This window comes from Lagenorhynchus albirostris, chromosome 19 (genome assembly GCF_949774975.1).
Source record: "Lagenorhynchus albirostris chromosome 19, mLagAlb1.1, whole genome shotgun sequence".
Classification (NCBI taxonomy): Eukaryota; Metazoa; Chordata; class Mammalia; order Artiodactyla; family Delphinidae; genus Lagenorhynchus; species Lagenorhynchus albirostris.
Window position 1 is genome coordinate 43,460,452 of NC_083113.1, and position 15,082 is coordinate 43,475,533.

Here is a 15,082-nt window from a genome sequence, read left to right on the forward strand (position 1 = left end):
GTGGGATCTTCCCAGACCAGGGCTTGAACCCATGTCCCCTGCATTGACAGGCAGATTCTTAACCACTGCGCCACCAGGGAAGTCCCTGTAATACAAAGTTTAAAAAAAAAAAAAAAAAGTAAAATCCCATTTTAAAAACAGAATACAAACATTTATAAATACATTTTCCAGTATTAGAGTGTTTGCATCTAATATCAGGGAGCATTTATTATTTGAATAACTAATATCTGTGCTGAGCATTAATTCACCGTTTTTTAGTTTTTTTAAGCATTCCCAACACAAAGTATCATCCTTTTTACCACAAATACTTCCATTTAGCTGCTTGCTCGACAATTGAGTTCAATTTATTTACAGAGCTTCCCCCCACCTTTTATTGTTCATCTCTGCATGAAGTTAAGTCTGTGGTATTAGTTGTGTACAACTTTGAATTGTTATGTTACCTGAAAGTTAATAAGAGTCTTCAGAAAAGTTAAAGAGTAGATGGGCTCTGACAATTCTGGTCTTTACTTTCTGACCCTAAAGCAGCTGAATATTGAATGCTGTTAGCTATCAGGTCAACAAAGGTAAAGTGGCGATAAAAATTCCTAAAAAAGGAATAATAATTTACAGAGGTTTTTTTAATACTTATTTAATTTATTTATTTATTATTTTGGCTGCGCTGGGTGTTAGTTGGAGCATTCGGGATCTTTAGTTGTGGCTTGCGGGATTTTTTTTTTTAAGTTGCGGCATGTGGATGTCTTACTTGCAGCATGTGGGCTTCTTAGTTGCGGCATGTGAACTCTTAGTTGCAGCATGCATGTGGGATCTAGTTCCCCAACCAGGGATCGCACCCGGGCCCCCTGCATTGGGAGCACAGAGTTTTACCCACTGGACCACCAGGGAGGTCCCTACAGAGTTCTTTTTAACAGTTCTTCTTATTTAAGCCTTACATAGCAACTCTGTGAAGCTATGCACTATCCATGCATAGCCTTAATTTTTATTGTATTTATTGATTTGATTAGATTATATAGTTTAGTAAAAAGAACATTCATGAGCCCAGTGTCCAGACCAATTTATTTCTGCTACTCCTTTGTCCTGTATCTTTGTCTCACCATCAAAGGAAACTAATGTCCTAAACTTTATATTTATCATTCCCTTCTTTTGTTTTATCACATGTGTTTTTCTTTCTTTCTTTCTTTTTTTCTTTTTTTTTTTTTACTATTACACAAGTTTCACATTCTTGGTAAAATCGACCTCACATAATTGTTTTGAAATTAAGTGAGAATATGTATACAATGAGCTTTTGCACAGTGCCTGTCCCCACTCCCAAGTGCTCAATAAATGGTAGCTGTAACTGTATTATCAATGTTGTTATTTTGCAAAGGGAAGAACTAGAAAAGCATGCCTTTTCTCAGCTGTTTCATTTGTTTATCTCCCTGGACTCTTCTGGGGTAAAGTGAAGGAGTTTGGGGGTTTGAGGTCTTTTCATTTTTTTCTGGAACTGAGCAACATGTAAAACAAAACAGTAAAGTGGGATTTGGTTGATCAGCAGTTAGGGAACCAGAGTTTCTAAGTGAGAAGAAAAAAAAATGCTGCAGTATTAAGTTACAAGTTTTTCCTTCTCTTTCACTGCCTTGTGAAAGGCAGGATAGGATTTCTCTCTCCTTGAATTTGATGCAGTGTGGTGGTACTCCCACCCTCTCCTCCCCATATAGCCAGTGTTGAAGGGTAAAAGACCAAATTCTCCCAGAAATAATCAGTGACATAAAAGGATCATTTAGAGTTTACTGAATGACTGAACACATATGGCAACCAGTCAGCCCATTTTTACATTGTTCACCTTCCCAGCAAACATTGGGAAGCATTAGTTTGCTTTCAATATCTGAAAATGATTTCATTCCTCTAATCGCCCAAGGCTCTGCACTATTGCACCAACATAAGGCAAATTCTTGATCTGAACTTGTTTTCTCTTCTGCCTAATTGCTTTTTTCATACGCTTATGTTCATGATTTATGTTGGGACTTCCCTGGTGGCGCAGTGGTTAAGAGTCCGCCTGCCAATGCAGGGGACACGGGTTTAAGCCCTGGTCCAGGAAGATTCCACATGCCATGGAGCAACTAAGCCCATGCGCCACAACTACTGAGCCCACGTGCCACAACTACTGAAGCCTGCGAGTGACAACTACTGAGCCCACGTGCTGCAACTACTGAAGCCTGCGCACCTGGAGCCCCTGCTCTGCAAGAAGAGAAGCCACTGCAATGAGAAGCCCGCACACTGCAACTAAGAGTAGCCCTGTGGGCTTCCCTGGTGGTGCAGTGGTTGGGAGGCTGCCTGCCGATGCAGGGATCACGGGTTCGTGCCTTGGTCCGGGAGGATCCCGCATGCTGCAGAGTGGCTGGGCCCGTGAGCCATGGCTGCTGTGCCTGCGCGTCCGGAGCCTGTGCTCCGTGGTGGGAGAGGTCGCAGCGCTGAGAGGCCCGCATACCACCAAAAAAAAAAAAAAAAAAGAGTAGCCCCCACTCACCGCAACTAGAGAAAGCCCATGCACAACAGTGAAGACCCAACACAGCCAAAAATAAATAAATAAAAATAAATTTATTTAAAAAAATAATTTATGTTAACTAATTATTTACTTTATCATATTTGATCTAAGTCTATTACATGGATACTTAAGCAGGACACTTATATTGGGATTTTGGTCAACTGAAATTCATAATGAACCATTAAGTGAGTTGATTAAGCATTATTATTGCTCAAATTATTAGCAACGTTAATAGAAAAAAATATGAGACAACAGTCACCCCAATTCTGGCAGACCAAGGAAAGAATTCTTTAGAAAACAAAAGTGAAATCATTCCTGGATTTTGAAAAAAAGAGTGAGAAAGAGAGTGAGTGCATTTAAGTACATTGCACAAGAGCAGTTTTTACCAGATGTTACATTGATCTGTATTAAATTTGATTATTCCTTTGCACAGGTATTCCAGCCTTTCATTATCTGTGATGAATTATGACATATGATATATTCCTCTTAAGCCTGTGTCATTTGCAAATTCTGTATCTCTGTTCAAGTTGTTGATGTAGTAACCACATTTCTCAAGGGGGAACCCATACATTTTTGGGTGGTGTTGTTTAGAGTCATCTGTTTTATGAAGTCTACATTTCTTATATTGCTCGTGAGAACTTTGTAAGATTTTCATCAATTTACTGACTATAGGATACCTATGCCTGTAGTAATTTCTTGATACAGTAGATGAGCCTTAAAAGGGAAATTAGATTAGTTTGCAGTTTAGCTTTCATAATTTCACTTTTCACAAATAGAAACTATGTGAAAAGATACTTCTGTCCATGAAGTTTATTAGGAACATTGAGAGACCTAGCTCGCTCTTGTGCAGTTCTCAGTTGTTCTTATTCTATTCCTCTTTCTCTTTTTTTAAAAACAGCTTTACCCATGTATAATTTACATATCATAAAATTCACACATTTAAAGTGTACAGGAGATTGGCTCAAGATGGCGGAGTAGAAGGACGTGCGCTCACTCCTTGTGAGAGCACCAGAATCACAACTAACTGCTGAACAATCATCGACAGGAGGACACTGGAACTCACCAAAAAAGAGACCCCACATCCAAAGACAAAGGAGAAGCCACAATGAGACGGTAGGAGGGGCACAATCACAATAAAATCAAATCCCATAACTGCTGGGTGGGTGACTCACAAACTGGAGAACACTTATACCACAGAAGTCCACCCACTGGAGTGAAGGTTCTGAGCCTCACGTCAGGCTTTCCAACCTGGGGGTCTGACAATGGGAGGAGGAATTCCTAGAGAATCAGACTTTGAAGGCTAGCAGGATTTGATTGCAGGACTTCGACAGGACTGGGGGAAACAGAGACTCCACTCTTGGAGGGCACAGACAAAGTAGTGTGTGCATCAGGACCCAGGGGAAAGAGCAGTGACCCCATAGGAGTCTGAACCAGACCTACCTGCTAATATTGGAGGGTCTCTTGCAGAGGTGGGGGGTGGCTGTGTCTCACCATGAGCACAAGGACACTGCCAGCAGAAGTTCTGGGAAGTACTCCTTGGCGTGAGCCCTCCCAGAGTCTGCCATTAGCCCCACCAAAGACCCCGGGTAGGCTCCAGGGTTGGGTCGCCTCAGGCCAAACAACCAACAGGGAGGGAACCCAGCCCCACCTATCAGCAGACAAGCAGATTAAAGTTTTACTGAGCTCTGCTCACCAGAGCAACAGCCAGCTCTGCCTACCACCAGTTCCTCCCATCAGGAACCTTGCACAAGCCTCTTAGATAGCTTAATCCACCAGTGGGCAGACAGCAGAAGCAAGAAGAAGTACAGTCCTGCAGCCTGGTGAACTGAAACCATGTTCACAGGAAGACAGATGAGACGAAAAGGCAGAGGACTATGTACCCGATGAAGGAACAAGATAAAACCCCAGAAAAACAACTAAATGAAGTGGAGATAGGCAACCTTCCAGAAAAAGAATTCAGAATAATGATAATGAAGATGATCCAATACCTCGGACCAAGAATGGAGGCAAAGATCAAGAGGATGGAAGAAATGTTTAACAAAGACCTAGAAGTATTAAAGAACAAACAGAGATGAACAATAAAATAACTGAAATGAAAAATACACTAGAAGGAATCAGTAGCAAAATAACTGAGGCAGAAGAATGGGTAACTGACCTAGAAGACAGAATGGTGGAATTCACTGCTGCAGAACAGAATAAAGAAAAAAGAATGAAAAGAAATGAAGACAGCCTAAGAGACCTCTGGGGCAACATTAAACACACCAACATTCACATTATAGGGGTCCCAGAAGGAGAAGAGAGAGAGAAAGGACCAGAGAAAATATTAGAAGAGATTATAGTCCAAAATTTCCCTAACATGGGTAAGGAAACAGCCAACCAAGTCCAGGAAGCGCAGAGAGTCCCATACAGGATAAACCCAAGGAGAAACACGCCGAGACACATAGCAATCAAATTGGCCAAAATTAAAGACAAAGAAAAATTATTGAAAGCAGCAAGGGAAAAATGACAAGTAACATACAAGGGAACTCCCATAAGGTTAAGAGCTGATTACTCAGCAGAAACTACAAGCCAGAAGGGAGTGGCATGACATATTTAAAGTGATGAAAGGTAAGAACCTACAACCAAGATTACTCTACCCAGCAAGGATCTCATTCAGATTCGATGGAGAAATCAAAAGTTTTACAGACAAGCAAAGGCTAAGAGAATTCAGCACCACCAAACCAGCTCTACAACAAATGCTAAAAGAACTTTTCTAAGTGGGAAACACAAGAGAAGAAAAGGACCTACAAACACAAACCCAAACAATTAAGAAAATGGTCATAGGAAGATACATATCGATAATTACCTTAAACGTGAATGGATTAAATGTTCCAACCAAAAGACACAGGCTTGCTGAATGGATACAAAAACAAGACCCATTTATATGCTGTCTACAAGAGACCCACTTCAGACCTAGGGACACATACAGACTGAAAGTGAGAGGATGGAAAAGGATATCCATGCAAATGGAAATCAAAAGAAAGCTGGAGTACCAATATTCATATCAGATAAAATAGACTTTAAAATAAAGAATGTTACAAGAGACAATGAAGGACACTACAAAATGATCAAGGTATTAATCCAAGAAGAAGATACAATTATAAATATATATGCACCCAACATAGGAGCACCTCAATACATAAGGCAACTGCTAACAGCTATAAAAGAGGAAATCGACAGTAACACAATAATAGTGGGGGACTTTAACACCTCAGTAACACCAATGGACAGATCATCTAGACAGAAAATTAATAAGGAAACAGCAGCTTTAAATGACACAATAGACCAGATATGTTTAATTGATATTTATAGGACATTCCATCCAAAAACAGATTACACTTTCATCTCAAGTGCACACAGAACATTCTCCAGGATAGATCACATCTTGGGTCACAAATCAAGCCTCAGTAAATTTAAGAAAATTGAAATCATATCTAGCATCTTTTCTAACCACAACACTATGAGATTAGAAATAAATTACAGGGAAAACAACGTAAAAAACACAAACACATGGAGGCTAAACAATACTTTACTAAATAACCAAGAGATCACTGAAGAATTCAAAGAGGAAATCAAAAAATACCTAGAGACAGATGACAATGAAAACACGATGATCCAAAACCTATGGGATGCAGCAAAAGCAGTTCTAAGAGGGAAGTTTATAGCTATACAAGCCTACCTCAAGAAACAAGAAAACTCTCAAATAAACAATCTAACCTTACACCTAAAGGAACTAGAGAAAGAAAAACAAAACCCAACGTTAGTAGAAGGAAAGAAATCATAAAGATCAGAGGAGAAATAAATGAAATAGAAACAAAACAATAGCAAAGATCAATAAAACTAAAAGCTGGTTCTTTGAGAAGATAAACAAAATTGATAAACCATTAGCCAGACTCATCAAGAAAAAGAGGGAGAGGACTCAAATCAATAAAATTAGAAATGAAAAAGGAGAAGTTACAATGGTCACTGCAGAAATACAAAGCATCCTAAGAGACTACTACAAGCAACTCTATGCCAATAAAATGGACAACCTGGAAGAAATGGACAAATTCTTTGAAAGGTATAACCTTCCAAGACTGAATCAGGAAGAAATCGAAAATATGAACAGACCAGTCACAAGTAATGAAATTGAAACTGTGATTAAAAATCTTCCAACAGGGCTTCCCTGGTGGCGCAGTGGTTGAGAGTCCGCCTGCCGATGCAGGGGACACGGGTTCGTGTCCCGGTCTGGGAGGATCCCACATGCCGCGGAGCGGCTGGGCCCGTGAGCCATGGCCGCTGAGCCTGTGCGTCGGGAGCCTGTGCTCTGCAACGGGAGAGGCCACAACAGTGAGAGGCCCGCGTACCGCAAAAAAAAAAAAAAAAATCTTCCAACAAACAAAAGTCCAGGATCAGATGGCTTCACAGGTGAATTCTATCAAACATTTAGAGAAGAGCTAACACCCATCCTTCTCAAACTCTTCCAAAAAATTGCAGAGGAAGAACACTCCAAAACTCATTCTATGAGGCCACCATCACCCTGATACCAAAACCAGACAAAAATACTAGAAAAAAGAAAATTATAGACCAGTATCACTCATGAACATAGATGCAAAAATCCTCAACAAAATACTAGCAAACAGAATCCAACAACACATTAAAAGGATCATACGCCATGAAAAAGTGGGATTTATCCCAGGGATGCAAGGATTCTTCAATATACGCAAATCAATCAATGTGATACACCATATTAACAAATTGAAGCAGAAAAACCATATGATCATCTCAATAGATGCAGAAAAAGCTTTTGACAAAATTCAACACCCATTTATTAAAAACTCTCCAGAAAGTGGGCATAGAGGGAACCTACCTCAATATGATAAAGGCCATATACGACAAACCCACAGTAAACATTATCCTCAATGGTGAAAAACTGAAAGCATTTCCTCTAAGATCAGGAATAAGACAAGGATGTCCACTCTTGCCACTGTTATTCAACATAGTTTTGGAAGTCCTAGCCACAGCAATCAGAGAAGAAAAAGAAATAAAAGGAATACACATTGGAAAAGAAGAAGCAAAACTATTACTGTTTGCAGATGACATGATACTATACATAGAAAATCCTAAAGATGCCACCAGAAAACTACTAGAGCTAATTAATAAATTTAGTAAAGTTGCAGGATACAAAATTAATGCACAGTAATCTCTTGCATTCCTATACACTAATGATGAAAAATCTGAAAGAGAAATTAAGGAAACACTCCCATTTACCACTGCAACAAAAAGAATAAAATACCTAGGAATAAACCTACCTAGGGAGACAAACGACGTGTATGCAGAAAACTATAAGACACTGATGAAAGAAATTAAAGATGATACCAACAGATGGAGAGATATACCATGTTCTTGGATTGGAAAAATCAATATTGTGAAAATGACTATACTACCCAAAGCAATCTACGGATTCAATGCAATCCCTATCAGGTTACCAATGGCATTTTTTACAGAACTAGAACAAAAAATCTTAAAATTTGTATGGAGACACAAAAGACCCCGAATAGCCAAAGCAGTCTTGAGGGAAAAAAACAGAGCTGGAGGAATCAGACTCCCTGACTTCAGACTATACTACAAAGCTACAGTAATCCAGACAATATGGTACTGGCACAAAAACAGAAATATAGATCAATGGAACAGGATTGAAAACCCAGAGATAATCCCACGCACCTATGGTGAACTAATCTATGACAAAGGATGCAAGGATATACAATGGAGAAAAGACAGTGTCTTCAATAAGTGGTGCTGTGAAAACTGGACAGCTACATGTAAAAGAATAAAATTAGAACACTCCCTAACAGCATACACAAAAATAAACTCAAAATGGATTAGAGACCTAAATGTAAGACTGGACACTATAAAACTCTTAGAGGAAAACATAGGAAGAACACTCTGACATAAATCACAGCATGATCTTTCTTGATCTACCTCCTAGAGTAATGGAAATAAAAATAAACAAATGGGACCTAATGAAACCTAAAAGCTTTTGTGCAGTAAAGGAAACTATAAACAAGACGAAAAGACAACCCTCAGAATGGGAGAAAATATTTGCAAACGAATCAATGTACAAATGATTAATCTCCAAAGTATATAAACAGCTCATGCAGCTCAATATTAAAAAAACAAGGGCTTCCCTGGTGGCGCAGTGGTTGAGAGTCCGCCTGCCGATGTGGGGGACAGGGGTTTGTGTCCCGGTCCAGGAGGATCCCACCTGCCGCGGAGCGGCCCGGCCCGTGGGCCGTGGCCGCTGAGCCTGTGCGTCTGGAGCCTGTGCTCCTCAATGGGAGAGGCCACAACAGTGAGAGGCCTGCGTACCAGAAAAAAACAAAAACAAAAAATAAACAACCCAATCCAAAAATGGGCAGAAGACCTAAATAGACATTTCTCCAGGGAAGACATACACATGGCCAAGAAGCACACGAAATGCTGCTCAACATCACTAATTATTAGAGAAATGCAAATCAAAACTACAATGAAGTATCACCTCACACTGGGTAAAATGGGCATCATCAGAAAATCTACAGAGAACAAGTGCTGGAGAGGGTGTGGAGAAAAGGTAACCCTCTTGCCCTGTTGGTGGGAATGTGAATTGATACAGCCACTATGGAGAACAGTATGGAGGTTCCTTAAGAAACTAAAAATAGAGATAACCATATGACCCAGCAATCCCACTACTGGGCATATACTCAGAGAAAACCATAATTCAAAAAGACACATGCACCCCAATGTTCATTGCAGCACTATTTACAATAGCCAGGTCATGGAAGCAACCTAAATGCCCATCGACAGATGAATGGATAAAGAAGATGTGGTACATATATACAATGGAATATTACTCGGCCTTAAAAAGGAGTGAAATTGGGTCAGTTGTAGAGATGTGGATGGATCTATAGACTGTCATACAGAGTGAAGTATGTCAGAAAGAGAAAAAGAAATATTGTATATTAACACGTATATGTGGAACCTAGAAAAATGGTACAGATGAACCAGTTTGCTGGGCAGAAATTGAGACGCGGGGCTTCCCTGGTGGTGCAGTGGTTGAGAGTCTGCCTGCCAATGCAGGGGACACAGGTTCGTGTCCTGGTCTGGGAGGATCCCACGTGCCATGGAGCAGCTGGGCCCGTGAGCCATGGCCGCTGAGCCTGTGCGTCCGGAGCCTGTGCTCTGCAGCGGGAGAGGCCACAGCAGTGAGAGGCCCACGTACCGCAAAAAAAAAAAAAAAAAAAGAAAAAAGAAATTGAGAGGCAGATGTAGGGAACAAACGTATGGACGCCAAGGCGGGAAAATGGAGGGGGTGAGAGGTGGTGGTGTGATGAATTGTGATATTTGAATTGACATATATGTATGTCAGTATGACTAATATGAATAAAATGAATAACTAATGAGGACCAGCTGTATAAAAAAAAATAAAAAATACAATAAATTATCAAAAATAGGTAAATTTGAGCACTGAGCAATATGGTTACAGCCCTGCCCAACACCTTCATTGCAATTTTGTGAGATCCTAAGCAAAGTACCCAGTTAAGCCATGCCCAGACTCCTGGTCCACAGAAAATATGAGATAACAAATGTTCAGTTATGTAGGTTTTTTGTTAACAATCTTATTCACATATAATACAACTTGCCCATTTAAGGTATACAGTTGAAAGGTTTTTATTCTCTTCACAGTATTGTGAAACCATCACCAGAATCAATTTTGTAGTATTTTCACTACTCCCAAAAGAAAGCCCATATTTTTTTAGCTGTCACCCATCTTTCTTTCATTCACCCAGCCCTAGGCTACCACTATCCTACTTTCTGTCTCTATAAATTTGTCTGTTCTAGACATTTCATATAAGCGGAATTATACAAACAAGGTTGAGCACTGAGGGTTGAACAGAGTATTGCTTTTTGCTAAACTGTAAGTTCCTCTAGGTAAGGAAATTTAAAAAAAATAATAAATAAAGTGTGCAGATTCAGTGGTGTTTAGTTATTTATATTTATAGAGCTGTGTAGCCATTGCCATAATCTAATTTTGGAATTTTTACCACCCCGAAAAGAAACCTTGTAACCATTCTTTCTCTTTAAAAAAAAAAAATCTAGTAGATTCTTTTAAAATCTAGTAGGTTTTTTAAAAAAAAAACGTAGTAGAGGTTATAGTTATCTAAGGAAGTCGTCTCAGGAAACTGCCTTTCCGTTATAGATTTCCCATTCTCTTTCTTCATATTCTTTGCTTATAAATCTAGAATTTCATTCCTCCTTATCTATTTAACTGATTTAAAAGATAATGCAAGAAAAATAGATATGGCAGCTTAACATGAGGGAGGACTATTTGTTGTTTTCATGGATTTAAAGGACCTGTGCTCTTGTTCAGGAGTTCTCTCATTGGCTAGTGGAGACTGTATAAGTGTTTAATTTGGATTGAATTTAGGACTAAAGGACAATAGTACTAACAGCATAATTTATATCCCTTTAATCTTTTTATGTTTTATGGGAAGCAGGCTTGAGAGTAAGACCAAGGTATGTGGTCATGGTGTACAGTTATATCTTGGAGGGAATCTTTGAGATAATGGGGTAAAAGAAGAGTTTCAGTGAGGATTTAAGTCTTAGAGAAGTTGTTTAAAGTAGCAGAGCCAACACAGTTTTGTCTGAAGTCAGAGCCTGTGATGGTAAGGACTGTATTACCTGCTGTTTTCCTTGGATAGATAGGAAGAAACTTCTGACTTCTCTAATTTTCCAAACACTTGAGTCAGTTAATCAAAAAATACCTTTGGTGAAGGAATGAATCCATGCTTCCTACACCTTCCACTTGACTTGCTTATTACTTTGGTTTGGGGGTAGGCTATAGGGAAGATTGAAATATAACAAGTTCTATATTTAGTTACTTTCCAATGTATTTTTATTGACATTGCTTTTATACCTCTAATTTAGACTCTATGTCCTTCTTTGGGAAAGTGAAATGTGGTTAGTGATGGGGCTTTACTAGGTTAAGTTTTTTTTCCCTTGACATAAATGCATTTTGGTAGATCCTTTCTCTTTTTATCTAAGCTAATTTTTATTTTCATATTTCCTTTTTGTTTATTTTCCTACACCCCCCCCAAAAAAAGGTCTTGAATATGCTTTTCTTCTATGTATAAGGGTCTCGTTTTCAACGTGGATTGAGAAAAATAATTGTATTAAAATCTATGTTTGATGATGTGACATTTGTTTTAATTAGTTTCTCGTACTATCCCCCCTATATTATTTGAAAGATGGAAGTAATCTACTTAAGTTTTTTAGCAACATTTTAACAAGCTGAAAAATTTTAGTCAGGGCATATTATATTCAGACAGATGTAACATCTGCTAAATGATTTGAAGATGAAAATTTCAAGTGTTAGGTAATAGTTTTTCGAAAGAAAAATTTTTAAGTGGATTCTTTACTGTGAACAGAGATCATTTAATACTACAACTTCTAATTTTAGCTTTCCTTCATGATATTCTTTCTTATTCCTATCCATATGAAACTCAGGATACGTATTTTAACTGGGAGGATCAAAGTATTTATGAATTCAGTAATCAGTTAACTGACAGTATTGTTTGCTACCAAGGATAAAATGTCTTACAGTGCTACCTTTATTTTTTTAATCACTTAGTACAAATAGTTAATAATCTTCTTTAATAGTTGGAATGTTGCTTTTCTTAGAATACTAGGCAAGTCCCTTAAACTCTGTGCCTCGATTCTTTAGAAAATAGACATATGATTCTAACTGGTCTTTTGAAGTTTCTTCCAACATTGATTCTACTACCTTTAGTGGATATCTTGATAATTATTTCTGTCCAAAAACCATGTAATAATAACTATAAAACAATTTTTAAATAGTAGATGTAAATTTGATTTTATGGACAATTAGAATATTATAAAATATATTAAAAAGATACAGTACTCTTTAATCTGGGATAGAAAAGTAATCATAATCTAATATAGGCACTTGTGCTTAGTGATTTAAGAGTATCCTATACTTGTGCCTTTCTAGAGTTGGAGATACCTCAGAGTAAGAAGTAGTTCCTTGAGCCATAACATTTCTCTTTTTCTCTTCTTTAGGAGGGAAAAATGCATTATGATAGCAAATTAAAATATTTGATAAAGGTGCTGAGTAAAAGAGCAGTAGATGATTGGTCTAATTGGAGAAGCCAATTTAAAGCTGATATACACTAGTACATGCCATCTCATATGTAAAGGATGATAAGTTATGCTCTTTTTTTTTTTTTTTCAAAGGAAGATATTGGAGCATCTTGGATTATTTGACATCTCTTCTGTCTAGTTTTATACAGTTTTAAAATTTTAATAACTTTTTCTGTAGATCATCGTAAGCATGAGGGATAAAACCAAGAAGAAAACAGGGGTTAGAATGAATGGAAAATTCATTATTCAGTTCAATAAAAGTATATAATAGAAAAATATTTGCTAATAATTTTTACAACAGTAGTTATATGAAGTTTAGTGTATGTGTATGAATAATATAGTTCTTCTTATGAGTGAAAAGACATTAATTTTGTGCTCATAATTAGGTTATTGACTTATACTCCTTTTAAAAAAAGTTTTTTCCCTTTTCCCCAACAGAATCTGTCTATGATCTTCTCCCAAAGGAGTTACAGTTACCTCCATCTAGAGAACCATCTGTAGCATCAATGAGTCAGACAAGTGGTGGTGAGGCAGGCTCGCCTCCTCCAGCTGTAGTTGCTGCTGGTATGCATTTCATTTTACTTTTAAAAGAAAAAGTATTATCTGGTCAACATGAACAGTGCTGGCAAAATTCATATCAAAGAGTGTGATTTGAGGGTTTGTTTTAGGAGGTTTTAAACTACATACTTTTAACATTAAAAACTTTCAGTATACAATATTCTTGATACAACTGTTATTTCTTAAAATTTCACGTTGGCACATCTATTAGTGCCATCTCCCAGAATGGACCTTATCTTCAACTATGGGAACAAGTTTAAAGTTTTTTTGTTCACTGCACATAAAAAGGTTATTATAAATACCAAGCTATGGGTAGAAAATTATATTTGAGTCTCTATAAAACAATTATTTTAAAAAATTTGCTCAAAGGGGAAAATGTTTTATTTTGTATAATCTGAAAAAAGGACTCAAGCACTCAAGTGTCTTTTCTGTTTGTAGCATGTTACTATAACCTTTTCCCTACATTTAAAAAACATATGTGACTTTATACTTATTTTAAATTCAGTTGAAAGTAAATGGAAGATTTGAATGTAATGTTTATATAAAGACATTTTCTTATATCAGTGAAAAAGTATGGAAAGTAATGTTTGAAATTTATCAAGTTTATTTTTAATCAGCTCTCAAATCATACACTTTATAATTATATAAAATTGGTTCAAATTTTGATTGAATTACAAGATTGACAGACAAGCTAATTGAAAAATGTCTTGATTAGTGATAAATTAATAAAGAATGCTTTCAGTAATATTAGGTTGCCCAACTGTAATTCTTTTTTTAGTTGGGCTTATAGACTACTAAGTGTGTTTGGTGTTTTAAAAAAGTTAGAAAATTACATATATATACTCTGAAGTTTAATCTATCCTACTAATTAGAGGTTTCTTGCCTAATATGATACCTCTCATCTTTTAAAATGGTACTTAAAATCCATCAAAACATTGTTTTCAGTAAATTCTTTTTGTTTCAAAAAGAACAGTGAAGCGGAAGGTTGTGATTTAAATGAGGATATTGGTACTATAATAGAACTTTGGGTACTTTTCTTATTTGCATTAACCTAAGTCCAGTTAACCTTGTGTACCAATCTTTCCCCTGAGCCGTATAGTGCAATATGCAGCCTTCCTGGTTGAGGGCAGGAAAACTTTAAACATGGCCAAGAAACTTACCAGCCCTGCTCACTGTTCATGTGTTGCCAGACATTTTCTAACAGATTCTGTGGATTTAATTGTGAACATTTTAGTAATTGAATTGTTAAGATGACCTGGTTTCACTTTATATGCACTGAATATTTTTTCTGGAATTTAAATATTTAATCTAGTTTTAAAATAGTATCAGATAATAAAATATATATTTTTTAATTTTAATGAAATATTTCACTTTAAATCCACAGGTAGAAATTGACTAACTGATTTCTTTTGTATCTTTTGAGATTTGTTTAAAGACATGTTGAATCTGTATAGAACTAAAAGTCTGTTTCTTCTGTGCTTTTTAACATCTGTTGACAGTAGATCCAGTTCCTTTTAAAAGCTGAAAAAATGTTAGCTAGGTTTGGAAAAAGAACGGCACTTCCTTTGAAATAATACCAAACTCAGTTTTAGAAGTTTTTATATATAAATATTAAAAGTTTTTGAATTTGAGTCACTAATGGAATGTTGAAGGTCCCTCCTTCCCTCCCTCCCTCCATAATCCTCTCCAGATAAATTTGAATGAAGGCTTTGAGTTGAAAAATCATGAAAATAAGAATTAACCAAAGGAAGTATTCTGAAGTAATGAATTCTTATTAGATCAAGAAGT

General features: G+C 37.1%; 1 protein-coding gene across 1 annotated transcript in view; it reads left to right on the forward strand.

The window, feature by feature from the left end:
• NFAT5 (nuclear factor of activated T cells 5) overlaps positions 1–15,082 on the forward strand; it is a 132,150-nt gene that overhangs the window by 59,832 nt on the left and 57,236 nt on the right. The window contains exon 2 of the mRNA XM_060132461.1: positions 13,175–13,300. Coding sequence (XP_059988444.1) covers positions 13,175–13,300 — 126 coding nt within the window. The remainder of the gene's footprint in view (positions 1–13,174; positions 13,301–15,082) is intronic.